At 38.6% G+C, this 18,944-nt stretch overlaps 1 protein-coding gene across 1 annotated transcript in view; it reads left to right on the top strand.

The window, feature by feature from the left end:
- LOC149224356 (SEC12-like protein 2) overlaps positions 1–18,205 on the top strand; it is a gene marked incomplete at its 5' end in the record, with an annotated part of 70,613 nt that extends 52,408 nt beyond the window's left edge. The window contains 7 exons of the mRNA XM_089386100.1: positions 14,691–14,782; positions 14,973–15,072; positions 15,187–15,259; positions 15,362–15,482; positions 17,315–17,431; positions 17,684–17,751; positions 17,883–18,205. Coding sequence (XP_089242226.1) covers positions 14,691–14,782; positions 14,973–15,072; positions 15,187–15,259; positions 15,362–15,482; positions 17,315–17,431; positions 17,684–17,751; positions 17,883–17,962 — 651 coding nt within the window. The remainder of the gene's footprint in view (positions 1–14,690; positions 14,783–14,972; positions 15,073–15,186; positions 15,260–15,361; positions 15,483–17,314; positions 17,432–17,683; positions 17,752–17,882) is intronic.
- Positions 18,206–18,944: the final 739 nt, after the last annotated feature.

Raw genomic sequence — 18,944 nt, 5'->3', positions numbered from 1 at the left:
TAAGTGATCGTGCAATTGCGCAGTTCAGGCAGTCACGAATCAGGCTTGAGCTATGAGACTGCACAATGCGTAGATTAGGCTGGACTGAGTAGGGAAATTGCACAGTTTTGGGACTTAGTGAGTCAGGCTAAGGGGTTTTGCATTGATTCAACCAACTGTGTAGTTTTAGAAGGCAAAGCAGACTTGGTGATTACGTAATGATACAGTTAAGGAGTTCAAAGGTTGGGCTTGAGCTCAGAGACTGCGCAATGTGCAGTTGGGGCCAGGCTGGGGGCTAAATTGTGCAATTTTGGAGGCGAAGGTCCGGGCTTGAGCACTGAAACTGTGCGGTCCGGGGAGGTAGGAACTGCATATTGCGCAGTGTCAAGGGGCAGGGTTGCAGCTTGAGGGCTGGAACTACGTAATGCGCAGTTGAGGAGGGCCAGATGTAGCTAAATTGCTGGGAAATTTATGGAATTTGGCTAAGTGTGGGATCAATGAAACTGATGTGAACAATGATATGACTTCACTGTGATCATACACTTCACTGTGATCATACACTTAGAACACTTGACGATACAACAACATAGATCATCCAGGATACGTGAACACCATACTTCCCTCAGTGCGACAACTTTGCAACGAGTTACGACAAGTGCGACACTAAAGATACACTTTGTGACGACCGTGACAACACTTGTGCGACAGTGCTTAAAACTTTGGGAATGAGTGCAATGAATGTTTACATGGATGGATCAACTCATTTACACAATGGTAACCCCTTGAAACCACCAAAGCAAGCTTATACACTTTATGCAACAGCTAACATGCGAAAAGACAACATTTACTATATGAAGAGAAAAGGAGAAACGACACTTGTGATATGCGGATGAGAGTGAAAGCGACACATGCCTTAACGAAGATAACATGAAAACGACAATAATTAAAGTGAAAGCAAGCAAAAGTGACAGTTGAAAACATCGTGATTTGGGCCAAAACTGTGATGGAGGTACGACATGTGATAGATGAGGATGATAGTGCTCGACAATACGATTCCAACTCATCGAGAATTGTTCGAATCCGAGTTGTCGTTAGAGAGAAATGGATTTTTGAAGTTGACAAAGTAATTATTGGTTACCAAGTCATGTAGGCTTGGTGTAAAAGCAATCCAACAGATGGGTCTCCTCATCAATTCGTTGAGCCCTTGTATGTGTATAAAAGTGTTTTAGAGCATCCATCTTTTGGCAATACATCTCGAAGAGAGATTTGAAATTTGGAGAGACCTACCCGCAGTAGAAGAGGACTTGGGACAGCGTGTAAGGAGGCCAAGGAACAACGTGAAGGGCCTGTGTTTGAGGCCGAGTTTTTGGGCAGGAGTTCAGACTCTTTGCAGGATTGTTTTATGGGCTAAAGTAGATCCGAAAGGGCTGTTTCAAGTGTGGTCTAGTGCAGAAAGGCTGGGTAGTGAAGGTCGCAGGGCTAAAAGACAAAACATAGTTGTGTTAAGGGTTATTTGGGGTGATTTGAGGGAGGCCGTTGGCCTAAAGCAGCTGCTGTGCTAGGCCGTAGGCCATAGCTAAGTTGTTTCTACGCGCAGTGTTGAAGGGTTAAGCCTAGGCCGTATAGAGCCAACCAGACTAGCTCAGTTGTTTCTACGCGCAGTGTTGAAGGGTTAAGCCTAGATTTGGGGCAACATAGGTATGGAGAGTCTCTCCTTGGAAGATCACAACCTTAATAGACTTATATTGCTCACTGTGTGTGGGTGGAGGGCAACATTGTGTGCCCTAACCAGTGGTACAGTGACAACAAGTGCAAGAAGAGGACAACATCGTTTTGGAGAGGTGTATTGGGTCAAGTTTGTGACCAGATTGGATTAGTTTGTTGAGCAGCCTGTTGATGCCATGTGTATGACATTCTGAGGCAGTGAAGTGTCATACTAGGAGCATTATTGACAGTGATTGATTGGGTGCCTTAGAGCTGATTGGAGGGCAGCGTGTTGGATACCCAAAGTAGCCCTAGAGCAGTAGACAAGAAGGACGTTGTTGGTGAGTGATTGGGTGTAGTATTGCAACCTTATGTGTAGCTCTTTGATGGACGAAAGAGGCTACTAGAAGGCAGATTGGAGCTCGAGTATTGGCGAACCTAGAGAGTAGTTTGATGAGCCTGTGTTCATTGTAGTAGACGTGACTTGCGGTAGTGATAAGAGGCAATCCTCTTGGAGTCTCGATGTGTAGATGCCTTGATGGACTAAGGCACTACTAGTGAGCAGAACGAGAGGGAAGGACCGACAGGACAAGATACGACATAGAAGTTGCAACGACGTTTGTCATTGTATCTTGTATACCATAGACTATTGTATTATTCAGAATTTGGTTTAATATAATGAAGATTGGTGGTTGTACATTATTGTACAATCTTGTTTAAAACTGTGTATATTGTGCATATTAGATTTACTACTTTATATTTCTATTGTGCAAAGTAGTTTATGGTTGAGATTCTTGATTTGGTAGCGTCAGTGATTTTAAGGCTCTAACCTAGACCCAAGGTCATGGAAATTAAACAAGTGGCTGCCTCCACTCGCCCTGCGCTATGCTCCTCTTCATCCTGCTGGTCAGTGCAACTGCCAATTAGCTTAGACTCAAACTGAGATACTGACTGAGGCTGCATCTTGAGAGGTCTATCCTACTCTCAATCAACCACCACATCTCTACTCTGAGAACTCCTCGCCTTGCTTCTCAATGCTGCATCTGTCTCTACCTACAACTTGTAGAGATTCTTCATCCTCACACCTATCTGCGTCTTGCATCCAGAAGCTAAGTGCTGGAGGTATGCCTTAACTCTGCTGAAGACGATGTCATATTCCTTGTCCTCAAGGGTAGCTACCGAAACAAGATTCTGCCTCAATCTTGGAACATAGAGAACTTCTTTGAGATGAAGAGGATTACCTAACTCCCTCTAAAAATTGACAGTTTCAACTCCTCTAGCTGCATACTAACCATCATCTCCTAGTTCAATTTGAAACTGCATGTCCTTCTCTTTCAGGTGGCTGAAACTCTTCTTGTTCCTGGTCATGTGGAAGGATGCTCCTAAATCAATATACCATATACTGCTATCTGCTGAGCTTTCCATGCAAGCAATCATAGAGAAATCGTTCTCGAACTAGGCAGAAAATGCATGTATCTTTGCTGATGCAGCTACAAGATCTTTACTGGACTCCTTCCACTAAGGACACTTAGTGGCATAATGTCTGAACTCTTGGCAATGTAAGCACTTTATCTTCTTTAGATCCTTCTTCTTGCCCTTCTGACTGGAGTCGACCTCTCCTTGGCCCTTCTTGCTCTTAGCCTTTCTTGCTAGGGCAAGGTTCTCCTTATCCACTGTTGTAACTGATCTACCATCTCTAGTCCCTCTACGGATCTCTTCTTGAATGTAGTCAGTCCAAAACCTTTCCCAATTGGGAAAATTCTCTCTCTCACTAACAACATCCTGGAAGGCCTGCCAAGACTTGTGAACTCCAAGTAAGGCAAAACTCACAAGGTCATGATTAGATACAATCACGCCCACACCAACTAGTTCATCTTGTACTTGAGTGAACCTTGACAAACATGTGACAATGTGCTCATCCTTGCTCATCTGGATACCCCACAACCTTCCTGGTATCACTGGTACTTTGATATAGTTTTAAGATGGCATTGAACATCTCACATGCTGTCTTCTTCTCAGGGATATGAGCTACTATATGATCTCTGACCCCTTCTAGAATAAGCCTTCTTGCCTTGATATCATTCTTATTATGTTGGGCCAATTGCTGGGGATATTGAAGTGGCGCTATCGCCTGCTTGATGAACTCTCCCACCCCATTATCTTCCAACACTATCATGATCCTCCCTTTCCATGGAACAAAGTTTGATGCTGTTATGTAAAAAATTAGTTAATTTTAGGGTTATTATTTAATTTTAATTTTAATTAGACGAAAGGGCACGATCATAAGATCATGCCCTTTCCCAAAGGGTGTCCGTGGCGGTATATAAGCCAGGAACCCCATTGTAATCAATCATCATCTGTAATTCATCTTATTAATAAAATATTTCTATATATATTACTGTCTATCCAGAAGTTTTATGCTTCATTGGTATCAGAGCGGATTCGATCCTCTGGACAAATTCTCGTTGCATAGGTCACCACCTTGCACGCAGCCACCGTTCTCCCATCCGCACCACTGTTCCAATCCTTCTGCCCGGCAGCGCTCCAGCCAACCATAGTTGGCTGCCCGTTACTCCCTTTATTACTCCTGTCCGCTAGCGTGCATCCCACCTGCGTCAACTCCTGGCGTCCACCTCACGCTGTCGCAAAAAACTCAACTTCCGTCCGCAGTCTTTGACATAACCGTCCCCATCCGTCCGCTGTCCAGACTTATCCCGTCCATTTCCGCCTTCCGCCAGTCACCTGTTCACACCCACCATCGACCCGTAGCATCCGTTAAAAGACTGCGGTGATAAACTGCGCGATATTTTTTTTGAACGGTCAAAAGGTTCTATCAGTGAACGTGACTCTTCGGGTAGAAATATATAATATATATTTATATCGGCAAATTATATATAACGGTTAACATATATATATATATATATATATAATATATATATATATATATATATATATATATATATATATATATATATATATATATATATATATATATATATATATATATATATATATATATATATATATATATATATATATATATATATATATATATATATATATATATATATATATATATAGAAAGTTAATTTAATTAATTAAAATTATTTTAATTAATTAAAAGTTAGTTATATATATATATATATAAGTTAATTTAATTAATTAAATTTATTTTAATTAATTAAAATTTATATGTATAAAATTTATTTTAGCTAATTAAAAAAAAAATAGGGAGGAAAAATATTTTAGCTGGCAAATAAATACATGCCCCCGCAAACCCGCTCAATGTCGACAATGACAATGGCGGATTTCCAAAAAAAATTGTTGGATGCAGAGCATAAGATAAATAGCAAGCTGATGAAATAAAAAATCTTCACGATACGACAAATCGAATAGAAATAAAGATGGAAAATTACCATGTTCAGACAAAAGCAGGCATCAGAGAGGTCTTAACAATGCTGAAAATTCTGTGTAAAAGGTCGAATTGTACACCCGAACAACTACTAAAAGAAGGTGAAGAGAATCAAGAACACATCTCGTCAGATTCAACAAAGTCAACAGACTCTCATGAAAAAGTTGAATCCCCAAAAAAATCAGCGACACCCCACCAAGAAGCGAGTAACACAGCCTTTACAAACAAGCAACTCTGGGATAACTTTACCAATCAACACCCTTTTTTCGCTCAACCATTAGCAACATACCAGCGAAGGGCAAAAGTCGAGATGCCTAAATTCGATGGAAACGAAAAAAACAATGTTGCATGGATAAATAAAGCAGAAGAATACTTTGAGATATATGACATCAATGACGATGACGAAAAGCTCAGGCATGCATCCATGAAAATGGAAGGAGAAGCATATAACTGGTATATGTGGTGGAAAAAAACAACACACGTCATTAGCTGGAGAAAATTTAAAGATGCATTCTTTAAAAGATTCCAAGGTGTAAGAGAAGAAGAGTTCTTTTCAAAACTCATCAAGTTACGACAAAAAGGAAGTGTGGACGAATACACTCAAGAATGGGAGACCTTAGTAACACGAGTACCTGGGTTATCAGAATCTCGTCTAATTCCGTCATACATCTCGGGACTCAAAACCCATTTACAAGCAGAACTTGAGATGCATGACATTACATCTATAGAAGTAGCAAGACGAAAAGCAAAAACAGCCGAAAAGAAATCCGAACCAATATTTTGGTCAAAAGCGGAAAAAACTTATGCAAGACAAAGGATACCCCAGTATGTGGACTCAAATAATACAAGATATGTTCCACCACATCGTCGTGAAGATGAAAAATCTAATGTGGAAATACAAAGGATAAAAGAGGGTAAATGTAAACGCTGTGGTGAGAAATGGGACCCCAAACATAGATGTGCTAAAGGAAAAGAACCAAAGAACCTATATAATTGTGAAGCAACCAATGATTCAAACAGTGAAGATTATGACATAGAAGACATAGAAGACGCCCCAGAATTCTCACCAGAATTAGATGACGGAAGTATTCCGCAAGTGTCATTATCAGCTATGACAGGTATATCACAACCTCAGACTTTAAAGTTAAAAGGACACATAAAGAAGAACAACGTAGTGGTTCTCATCGACTCGGGTAGCACACACAATTTTTTAGATGCAACCGTGGCAAGGAGACTCAATATTTTTTCATTTCCCTTACCAAACATGAAAGTGATGGTAGCTAATGGTAAGAAGATTGAAAAGGTAGGGAAATGCCATAAGGTCAATTTGCAGATTCAAGACTTTAATCTAGAGTCTCCATTCTTCACGGTACCGTTAGGAGGAGTAGATGTAGTCTTAGGTATCCAATGGCTACGAACTTTAGGTACTTATGCCGCCAACCATCAAGTACAATTTATAAAATTCAAATGGGGAGGTCAGAAGTACAAACTACACGGATTCCAAGCACCCGAAAATCAAGTTGTATCATCATCTCAGATGATGAAGCTGAGTCGAAGAAGAGCACCTGCTTATGCAGTACAATGTCACCAGTTAGAAATGTTATCTGCAAATATGACCAGGGAAGAGTCACTAGAGATACAAGATATGATTCAGAAGCATGAAAAAGTATTTCAAGACCTACCTATGAAGATGCCGCCTAATAGGGAAATTGAGCATACAATAGAAGTCAAGGCAGGGTCAGACCCCATCAACATCAAGCCATACCGATATCCACATCTCCAAAAAACGGAAATTGAGAGATTAATCCAAGACCTTTTAAAGTGTGGGACCTTGATCATCTTGGAATATATAATCAAGTGGAAGGACTTGCTGAAGAAGACGTTTCTTGGGAGAATGAATCATTCTTCAACAACATCCGTCGTTACTTATGCTTTGAGGACAAAGCATTCTTTCGAGAGGAAGGCAATGTTATGTAAAAAATTAGTTAATTTTAGGGTTATTATTTAATTTGAATTTTAATTAGACGAAAGGGCACGATCATAAGATCATGCCCTTTCCCAAAGGGTGTCCGTGGCGGTATATAAGCCAGGAACCCCATTGTAATCAATCATCATTTGTAATTCATCTTATTAATAAATATTTCTATATATATTACTGTCTATCCAAAAGTTTTATGCTTCAGATGCTCCCTCTAAACAGTGATCTGCTCTCAATCCTTGGTACGCCATCCTTCTTCCCTAGAGATCTCCAACACCTGTCCACTAACAACCTTGTAATCCTTCACAAGAAGCTGTACTTAGGGCTCAAATAATTTTGCCTCTCCTATCAGTCTTGTAGTCCTTCACAAAAACTGAACTTAGGGCTCTTCTTGTAGCCCTCTAACAGTCCTCCAACTTGTACATGAGCTGCCCACTTCTATCCAAACAAGACCTCTACCAACCTAGCAAAACATCAACATGAAGGAACAAAGCATACCTTTAAGGAATGACCAGTTTCTGTCCTTAAGTGCTTCACGGTTCTGTAGCATGTACTGAAGTTTTTCGGTTTGGTTAGAGCTTCTTGTATAGCTGTACATTAGCCGTTTGTTTGCCTCCAAACATCTGCGTAGACCTCACTTAAAGCCACCCTTCCTCTTCGCTATAACTCCTGGTATCTCAGCCTCCTTTTATAGCTTCAGAATAGGTATAACATACGTACTGCCCAACACTCTTCAAGCCTCAAGGGACTCGGCCTTGCTCCAGACCTTAGAGGAAACTCGACTTAAACACAAAGATTATTGCCATGAACTCATGCCCAAAATAACCACTAAAACTCGGCCAACACTCTGCCTAGTCTCGACCATCCAATCACAGAAAATATAACACTGATTCGTCCTTTCTTCCTTTGGAAAGACTCCTCTAGGCTGTGGCTCCCTTATCTGTCCTTCGCCTTACTATATTTGCACTTGTGAATTGTGCTGGTCTTTATTCCATTCCTTGCTCTGATACCATGTAGAAAATCCACGAAAATCTACAATTGCTCTAATGAACAATCTGAAAGCTAGTTTCTTTTCATTAGGACACAAATTATCTCTACTTATTTGTAGCGAAATAGGAACATAAATAAACAATGTCACTCAATAATCAAGACAAAAAATTCTAGGGAACCCAATTGGGAAAACCCTTTGCTTGTTTGAGAAATTTATTGATAGAAGCATGAACAATAGATCTCTTATAATACAATATTTATCTCTCCCAACTTGAGTCTCCTTTCCTCTCCCTTTGGTCGATCCTGCTTGTGCATCCTCTTCCTATTCAAGGATTAGTTCCACAGGTTCGTGGTGATTAGTTGGGTTGGTATCTTAGTAACTGTAGCGTTATGGAACTTTTGGATATTATATGAACAAAAAACACAATGGTTCTCCCTGCTTGAACTAGGCTTGAAACACTTGCAAGTAGCCTAATCTTGCCTCCCTATTTCGATGTGCATAGGTTGCTCCTATTATTTAGGGAATTCTCCCAAAATGCTGGCTCAAATCCCAAGGGAAATTCCTCCTCAAATCTATGTGCAAGCTTCTCTTGCACACTCTTCCTCTCACAAGCTCACACACACAAACTTGTTCTCTCTATTGCTTTGTCTCACCAACTCGTGCTCACAAAACAATGATGTACAATGGTGCCTTCGTCCTTCTTATAAGCAAATCACATAGGCTAAATCTGGCAAGTTGTATTTTAGGAAGTCGATTTGTGATTGATGAGTTAACTAAGTGCAACTAACTCATGTAACTCTTCTCGTCTCAATTTAGAACTTGATACTCAATCACTCGTCCTTCTCCCAAATCTAACTCGCACTAGAAGACAACAAACTGAGCCTCCCACTCCTGCATATCAGTCAAACTGCTTCATGAACTGTCCTAACTTATAGGAACTCACCCTAATTTTTAGGAACTTGTCCATCCTAAGGAAAACTGCTTCTTGGTCTCTTTGACTAAGACACAAGTTAAAGAAGGACATTTCTCGCTACTATTTTCAACAATAATTACTTCTAATGATATACAATCTTACTTTAGCATATTTCAGAACACCATTAAGCAATTATACTCAAAAAATTCAACAATAGATGCAACGAAATAGTAAAGATCACAATAGAAAGGCCATGCATAATAGACACCAAAATTTTCACTTGGGAAACCCAAACTCGAGAGAAAACCAACAATCTTTTCTAGGAGAAATAGTTTAGTTCAACAAAAGTACAATATGATTTTATAGTCAAACTTGATCAAACTGATCACGTAATCCAAACAGGTTAAACTTGGTCAAATTGGCCTAAATTCGACCTCCCGCAGCTGCCCACAAATTTGGTCAACCCTAAGTCCATAGGTCGAATTTCGACCTCTTGCTGCTGTCTAGAAGTTCATTCAAACTGGCCAAAGACTGTCAAACTACACAGTCAAACTGTGTTCAAAGCTACCCATAGTATTACTTGGTCAACAAATCAAAATCTCGGTCAAACTGCAGTCAAACAAGTTGCCCAAAACTTGGTCAAACTTGCCCAGAAAATCTTGGTCAAACAACCTTAGAATTTCGGTCAATAGAGCCTCGAAAATTTGGTCAAACGGCCTCATAATTTTGGTTAATAGAGCCTCAGAAATTCGGTTAAACAACCTCATAATTTCGGTCAATAGAGTCTCAAAAATTCGGTCAAACAGTGGTCAACATACTCTCAAATAAGCTCAGTCAAACTTTTGTCTTCCTTCCCTTCTCCTTTGCAGGTGTGAACATTAAACAAATGTATATTTTATGATCCGAATTGGTTGCCAAATGAGGAGGTTGAATGTGTATAAATAGTGGTCAAAGGAGGTGGGTTTGACCAAGGGTCACACCCATTCGTATGGTGGGGCCAATCTGTCTTACTGGAGCCTACATGAACTCAAGATTAATAATTTTCGTTTCTTTAATTTTGGCTAACTTGAATATTGACCCTAGTCACGAAAAATCAACACTCCCTCTTGGCTAGGGAGGTATTCAACTTTGACTTTCTCAGATGTCCTCTTTGCTGAACAATTTCTCCATCCAAAGAAAAGATTGAATGAGCTAGCTATGTTAATGTATCCATCCACTTCATGTTCTAATCTAGAACCATGTGGAAAGCATCCTGCATCAGCATCATGCAAAGGATCTAGTCACCTACTAGTCAAATCCCCTTTGCAAATGGATCTAGTCACCCACTAGCCAAAAACCTTTTGGCGATATGGTCAGAACCTTCTGACTAGGGTCAACAAGACTAGTCCTGGGTCACTAGCTCAACAAGTCGTCACTTGGAGCAAGGTCAATACCTTTGACCAAAAATGGTGAAACCTTGGGCCAATTACCATTCCTACATGCCAATTGAATGGTAAAACACTTGCCTGATGCTAAAGGCACTCACTCTACCCACTAGCCAAGTACCTCTTAGCAATATGGTTAGAACCTTCTGACTAGGGGAGCACTCCGGGCCTTGATTCTCTCTGGGCCATTCTCCCTAGCCACATTTCATGGCTTTTGGTCAATGCCCTTGACGTGTCAATGTCCTAAGCTAAGGAGAATGTCTGCCCTTGATGCTACAACATCAACACTCCCTCTAACTGAGGGAATCATTCTCAACCACTCCAAGCTTGTCCCTGACCTATACAAACTTTACCCTAGGATAGAGGCTTTGTGAGAATGTTAGCATCCTACTCGTCTGTAGGAATTTACTGGAGCCATACTGCTCCCTTCTGTACCATGCCTCGGTACTTGATCTCAATGTGCTTCAATTTGTCATCACGATCATCTCTAGCACGTGGTCAACCAATCCTACAAGCAACTTTTGAAGCCACACTACTTCACAACTCGCCAAACTAGGTGCAATATACTCAGCGTCCACAATGCTGAGTGTGATAGATGTTTGCTTCCTGCAGAACCCAAACTAAAACAACATCTTGATGTGCTCTTCTTGTCTTCTGCCCTCTCTGCTTAATCTGAATCTGTATATCCCTGCAACTGTACTTCATCAATTGAGACATATCTCAATCCATATCTAACTGTGACATGCTAGTAACTCAACACATGTTGTGCTGCATGTCTCAGCTCAACTATAGACTGACCGTCTTCCTTCACTGGATCCATCACCACAACTGCTTTCTGGTCACCCAGACTGGAGTACCCTTTGAAACAGATCCCGCTGTGGCAAACCTGGTTGTTCTCTCTGCCATTGCTGCTTCCTAGTCAATAAAGCATATTTACTGTTTGGCATGGTCCACTCATAGAAGGCATACTGCTCTTAGAGACTTCCCATCTCTGAACATCTGGTTTGACTTTCTCAATCCTATGTCATCCTCTTAGACAGTTGGTCCTTTGCTCAAATCTGAATGAGAGTCTCTCAACTTCTTCAGATTTGTCACCATGGGAGTGTCCATGGACTTGCAGTCCATCATCCCAAATCTTTTTGAAGGATCTCAATAGTATGCTTCCCTTGACCAAGGAAGTAATATATCAAACCTAGATCCTTCATCTCAAACTTGGAGGTCAACTCCCTTTGACATTGAAGCACGGCTTGACTGCTTCCTTTGTCACAAAAGCAAATCCTTTTGCCACTGCTGCTCCCTCTATCATGTGAGTCCTTTTGCTCCCGTTAGAAACAAGTCATATAATAACAAGATCAACCAAGACTCGTTAGATATCCATCAATCTGAGAATACAATGCCCAAGGTCCGTACAAAGCTTTATTCAATTTGCAAACATGAGATTCCTTCTCATGTACCTCAAAGCCATGAGGTAGTTTTATCTACACTTCATCTTCCTCAACTACTGCATTGAGGAAAGCGGTCTTTACATCCATTTGATGTTATCTTCAATCCATAACTAGCCCTTCTTCACCAAAGCTTTGATACCATGTTGATTTTCTAATGCTAATTTAGACAAGCACAATTGTCCGCCACTGATATTTACTTATAGTTATAATGATATAGAGTCTTACTTCAGCGTGTTTCAGAACATCATTAAGCAATTATACACAGAAAATTCAACAGTAAATATAATGGAAACAGAAAAGATCATAGTAGAAAGACCAAGCATAGTAGACACCAAAATTTTCTCCTGGGAAACCCAAACTCAGGAGAAAATGTAGCAATTGTTTCTAGAAGAAATAGTTCAGTTCAGCAAAAGTTCAATCTGATTTTCTAGTCAAACTTGGTCAAACTGACTGCAGAATCCACACAGTTCAAACCTGGTCAAACTGGGCTAAATTCAGTCTCCTGCAGCTGCCCACAAGTTCAGTCAACCCTGAGTCAACAGGCTGAATTTCAGCTTCCTGCTGTCCAGAAGTTTGGTCAAACTGCCAAAAGACTCGGTCAAACTGCAGTCAAAGCTGCCCAGACTTTTAGTCGGTCAACAAATCAGAATCTTAGTCAAACTGCAGTCAACCAGACTGCCCAGAACTTGGTCAAACTTTCCCAGAAAATCTTGGTCAAACAGCCTCAGAATTTTGGTCAACAGAGCCTCAGAAACTTGTTCAAACAGTGGTCAACAGACTCTCAAATGAGCTCAATCAAACTTCGGTCTTCCTTCCCTTCTCCTTTGCACGTGTGAACAGAAAACAGATGTATATTTTATGATCCGAATTGGTTGCCAAACGAGGAGGCCAAATGTGTATAAATAGTGGTCAAAGGAGGTGGGTTTGACCAAGGGTCACACCCATTCGTATGGTGGGGCTGTCTTTCGGGAGCCTACATGAACTCAAAAATAATAATTTTCTTTTCTTTAATTTTGACTGACTTGAATATCGACCTTAGTACAATCTTTCTTCTTCAAATTTGGCCTTGATAAATGCATGCTCCAAAGGAGGGGCCTTGGCTTTTTTGTTATTGCGTACTACTTGAGTCCACATATAAATTAAACCCCTTTTTGTTTATCAAATTTTGACTACTGTGGCTTTGTTGATCTCCTTATTTGATTACATCGTATTATTCCAGTTTCTAGCTTGTCTTCTTTTAAATATTCATTAGATAAATAATGCTGAAATTTCGACTACTGTGGCTTTGTTGATCTCCTTATTTGATTACATCATTTTATTCCAGTTTCTAGCTTGTCTTCTTTTAAATATTCATTAGGTAAATAATGCCATAGCACTGCTATCATTCAAAGTGCAGAGTGTAACAACTGGTATTATTTGTATGTGAGACTAATGCTCTGAATCTTTTACCAGGTTTTCAAAACTTGTTTATTCAAGAACCATAAAGTCTTCTTAGAAATGACAAGGCATTAGAATACATAAGCACACAACAAACAACCAACAAACATGATTTTTGAGCATTCTGAATTTCAATAAATTTATATCTAATATATTGTGTTGTTTGGTCCTTTCAGATGGTATTAATTGCTAAGATGCAAACCTCGTTACATTAATCAGCCTTTTTTTTGTTGCCCAAGAATGTTGACTCTCAACATTTCCTCCATAAGATTTCACAATACTATTTCAAAGCTAAATAATTCGTGAATGAGTCTCTATGTAACATGACAAAATTGAAGAAATTAAAAAGTTTTACACAAGTAGAGTTGGTTCAAGCTTTTGGCTTGACAGAAATACATTATTACAAGTGAATGTGCAAACAAGAAGATTATTTAATTATTACTAAATATATCTGGCAATTGTAACAAAGGTGGCATCAATCATTGAAAAAAGGTAGTATTTTACAAAACTGCTAACTGGCAAATTCCTTTTTTAAAAGCTGGTCAATAGCTAGCTAATCACGATAATAGCCCATAAAATACCCTCTAGTGCAAATCAAGGGTATATTTGAGACCTTCTAATGCCTGGAAATCATATATCATGTTTTGAGGCAGTGAAAGCAATTAGTTGTCAACACCTGGACTAAATCTTAAGAGAAGGTGTATGCTTGCACTTATCATTGGTCATGGAGTAGAACGTTATAAAAGGTTTGAACATGCTTTAAAAGTTACAAATACATGTGCTATGTTAAGCTACATGGCTAGGTGATGAGTTTTTTTCCTTGGAAATAAATCCCCAGGAAATTCCCGGGCACTTCTTCTTGTTCCAATTATGATACCCAGTGTAAAGTGGGCAACGTAGACTCCGTGTACCTGACTCTGTGGGAATCGAACCAGAGACCTGCACAATGCACCAGATTACCGAAAATGTCCTAGCAACAGTGGCACCAATTGGTTGAGCTAACACTCTAGGCTTAAGGTAGGTGATGAAATTTGTGGTTATGTATCTCAGATAATGGAGAGTAACTATTACCTGTCAAAGTGAAAGAGAAGCACATTTTGCCTATAATACAGAAATGTCATCAGAACTTGTAGCTTCTTTGCTTGAAAGTGCAACGTGTCTGTTTTATTTGCAAGTTAGCTCCAGAGTGTAAATTTGGAATGATCATTTTTTATAGGAGTGTTTGTCTACTTATGGTGGTGCCCTATATGGTATGATTCATTGCTTAGATTGTTGACCTTATACTTGTAAAAAATAAACACTTCTCTCTTGTCAATGTGATAAATCAAATTGAGTATGGGATCTCCACAGAATGAATTATATGAAATGGTTGCCTCATCTAATTATTTTGGCATTGATGTGATGCAGGATGGACACTTGAGAGTTTTTGAATGGCCAAGTCTGAAAATTGTCCTTGATCAACCTGATGCTCATAAATCAATTAAAGATATGGACTTCAGGTAAACACGAATCCTCAGATTTACTATTGACAGAACTTTTTCATAAAGAAGGAACATTATTTTGTTGTATTTCAAATCAATTATTTTCAGGTATACTATCAACTACTAATTTTCTTATTCGCAGTGCCAGCTTTGTAGAAAGATTAATGGACACAAAAGTTGACGAATGGAACTGATTTTCTATTTGCAGCTTGGATGGCACTTTTCTTGCATCACTAGGAGACAGTGGTCCTTGCAGAATATGGAATCTTTCAACTTCAGCTCCAGCAGCTTCCTTATCAGTGGACAAGGTGAACAAGTTATTTGCAAAATATGATTGCATTGATTTTCTTCTTTGAACTGACACGACATGCAATTATCTTGTGCATGCATGATAACATGTCTTCTTCTGTTCATTTGTCCAGGGCGAAGGACTTGGATCCTGTCGGTTTTCTCGAGATGGTGTAAGACCATTACTTTTTATCACTGTGAAACAAGGTGGGATTCAGATAATTGTAATTACTATACAACAAGAAAAATATATTTCCGAGGCATTTGTTTTTGAGCTATTTCATATTAAGTTGGAGCATTTGTTTGCAGGTGAGAAGGGCCTCATTGCATATTGGGATACAGATACTTGGAAAAAAGTTGGGGCACAAGTAATTGAGAAAAATCCAATTTCTGCCTTCAGTATTTCATCTGATGGAAAATTTCTTGCAACGTAAGTACCAAAACAACTTGAGGCAAATATTTTTTGAAATGCATCTGATATTTCATTACTAAACAACAAAAATATACACCAAGAATGATATGCCATTGGAGCCAAGACCAGTAACACAGTTTTCCCTCTCTTTACATAATCAAGGAGGGCGAGCGCTTTGGTCTCTCAAGATTATCTACATCCTTCCAAAAATGCACATTCAGAAGGAAAAGCTAGTTGTTCTCCCAAATCGTTTCCATAAGAAGGAAAAACTTGTTTATCTGATCACATCCCACACACTGTCTTGCCTCTCAGTCTATCATATCAGCCATTAATTAATTAAAAGGATCCCTTACCAATGAAGAGAGGCAATAAAGAAAGCACTGCATTAAGAAACTATCCATTCTCAAAACACAGATAAACATGTAGTTCCACTTAACATGCTTAATCATTTTCAATTTTGGCAAACCATAAAACATCCATGGGTAAAGGTACTGTGATTTGTTGATCCTTAATTGTTAAAATGCTATGAAGAACCATCCAATCAAGTATTGTAGACTTACGAGAGGATATCTTGACACTGCCTAATCCATCTTCTATTGTGATCTTTGAAAGTCCACTTATGATTATGATGATTGACATTGGGATATTGTGGATGAATCTTAAAATAAAGTTGCCGTGGTTTTGTAATTCATAAATGATCTCCCACAAGGCCATTTCAAATCTTTCTAGGGATTGTCCATTATGCAGTATTTATCCTATATTATTTGAGTTTCATGTCTCCATCTATCCTTATTTTTGAAGCTTATGATATCGTCTGTCAAATTTACATTATTCATATGTCATGACATTGCCATTTCTGCCTTAACATTTGAGGGATATCAGTTGTTGCCAGTCAAAGGTTATTGTGGTATGAAAGTTCTTTTGTATGGACAGATCTAACAAATGTTGCATAATCATACTTTGTTAGATTCTTTCACTAGACATAATAATGATTTGTAAAGTTTAAACGAGAGAATTGAAATCCCGTAAAAAGGATCAACAGGACAGGAGGAACATGGACTACGTGAAATTAGTAAGCTGAGGGAAAATTAAGAATGGATTATTTCTTAAATCCTGAGGAAAAAGTTTGGAATTTACATATTAGATTTATTGTATCTAATTAATATCAATTAGACTAATAACTGTCAACAGTGGCTTGCTGGGCCAGTGGAAGCAGGGTTGCCCTCACTGAGGTTCAAGTCTCTCCAGTGACAGGTTCTCCACTTGTGTTGATGCTTGTTTTGTTCATGAAAGTGGTGGTTCAGGTCAGCAGCAAGTCCCGAGCGACTTCGGCAGAATAAGTACCCCCCACTTGTGGCTTCTTAGGTGAAGGAGCTTGACTAGTTGAATGTTACAAAATGGCTTCGCTTCAGTGATTTTTTTTTTTTCATATCGGGAAGGTGGACGCTTGCCACAGTGAATTACAAGCATTTCTCGAAAAAGAATTATACTAAAATTTGTTATGTAGGGTGTCATCTATTAGCGTAGCGATCTCCTGGATACCATACATATGTCAAGACTTCTTGACTGCCTATCAATCATTCATTGAATCTTATTAATTATTATTTCTGTCCTTGTGGACAATATGGGCTTGTCCCTTTTCTTATGAATGCCTAGGGAATTCCATAACTATTGAAGGTATGTCACATTAAACAACTAAGAAAGCACGCAAAGTTGTAAATTTGCAGGGATCAAATTAAAGTTATTACATCACAGTTGGAAAATGGTGCATGGTTTGTTCTTTATTTATTCAATTTTATATTTAGGGGGTTGAATTATAAGTTTAGTCTAATATGGTAGTGATTTCACAGTGGAACAAGTGAAGGTGATATTTCTATAATCGAAGTGGGCAAAATGCGTCCATATCAAAAAGTTAAAGGAGCTCATATGTTCTTTGTTACTTCAATGGAGTTTTCACGTGATTCAAGGTGAGTTCATGGAGCTGTAGCTTTAAGTTTGAATTTTGAAGCATCTTCATTTTTACTTTATCATGGACAGTGAATGGAGATCAAATGATATTGCAGGCTATCCATCTAAAGCCAATTTCCGTGGTTGTTGACCATTATGTGATTTATTTCCCTATGCTATATTTAATCAGTTTTATTTGGACAATGCATGATGTTTATTATTAGAGTCTGACAAGTCACAAACGATCTGAGATTCCATGGATTTATGCACAGAGCATTGGTTTCTGCTTCTGGAGACTCAAGTTTGAAGGTGACAGAACTTGAAGAACAAAGACACGAAGGTGGGGTTGTTTTTGTTGTGTCAATATCTTCCCCTTTGTGAGGACTTGCTCTTTTCTTTTAAAGGTACTTTGTAAAGTGGAGTTCTGTTTTTGGCGGCAATACGAGCTAATTAGTTATTTCTGTTTTGCAGCTGGAAATCTCCTGTTCAAAATTTTCATTATTTTTCTAGCCATATTGCTGTTTTACTTGGTGAAGAACAAAGGATTTTAGAGATGAAGTCCTCAGCATTCTCATTGAATGTTTTTGGAGTTTGGGGTTTCATCCTGTAAACTCACCACCAACTGCTGCTAGATTTGGCATGAAAATGCTATGTTCTCTCTTGTGACCAGGGGAAATATATTGATTTATGAGGTGCTTGTCATGAGCTATCAAATAAGAAATTCTAAGATTTGATTAAACAGGGGTGTTGTAAAACTTCGTTGGTTATAATTAATGAAAAATGTATTATGAATATTTATGAGCAGAAATCAAAGCGGCAACCTAGTCTTTGTATAGTGGACTTTTGTTTAATATTCATATTCTCATTTGAGAGTTTCTAGCTCTTGTATTTTTTTTGGAAATAGGCATGACTTGTGGCATTCTACAATGCCATATAAGAGCCCTGTACACTACTTGCGGCTACATTTTTCTCCTCTTTTTATGGGGAAGTGTAATTTTGAGGGAAGTACAACAAGAATAAATAGAAGTATAATATGCGTAAATAAAGTATAAACATTTATAAATAAATTCTAGTCATAATAATATGAGTTACTAAGGTATAAATAGGATTATTATAAATAAGTAACTGATAACAGTATTAATAAAGATATATGAACTTTGATAAAATGATATGATGACACTGAGAAAACATATTCATTTGTTGTTACAATCACGTTTTATATCCTTCATTTTATTAGTTTTATTAAAAAACATCATTTTGGCATTAAGACAAAAATATTACATGTGCCTCTCAAAGGCATGTGGGAACACAAAATGCCCATCAACACACTTGAAGATTGAAGATGTACATCTTTATTTCTTAATTTTCCTAAACAAACATTGAGCCTTCAGAATAAGAACATAGGAATTACTGAACTAAATGCATTTTTCTTTTTAGAAGACATGGTCACTAAGAGGAACTAATGCTTTATGGACAAACATAGCGGCTGTAACATAAATGTTTTTGGCTGTTGTCCGTGTCTCCATAAATACT

The sequence above is a fragment of the Pinus tabuliformis genome, chromosome Q (assembly GCF_031772625.1).
Source record: "Pinus tabuliformis cultivar Carrire ecotype Pingquan chromosome Q, CPIR1, whole genome shotgun sequence".
In the NCBI taxonomy this organism is placed as follows: Eukaryota; Viridiplantae; Streptophyta; class Pinopsida; order Pinales; family Pinaceae; genus Pinus; species Pinus tabuliformis.
This window is presented reverse-complemented; position numbering and strand designations above follow the sequence as displayed.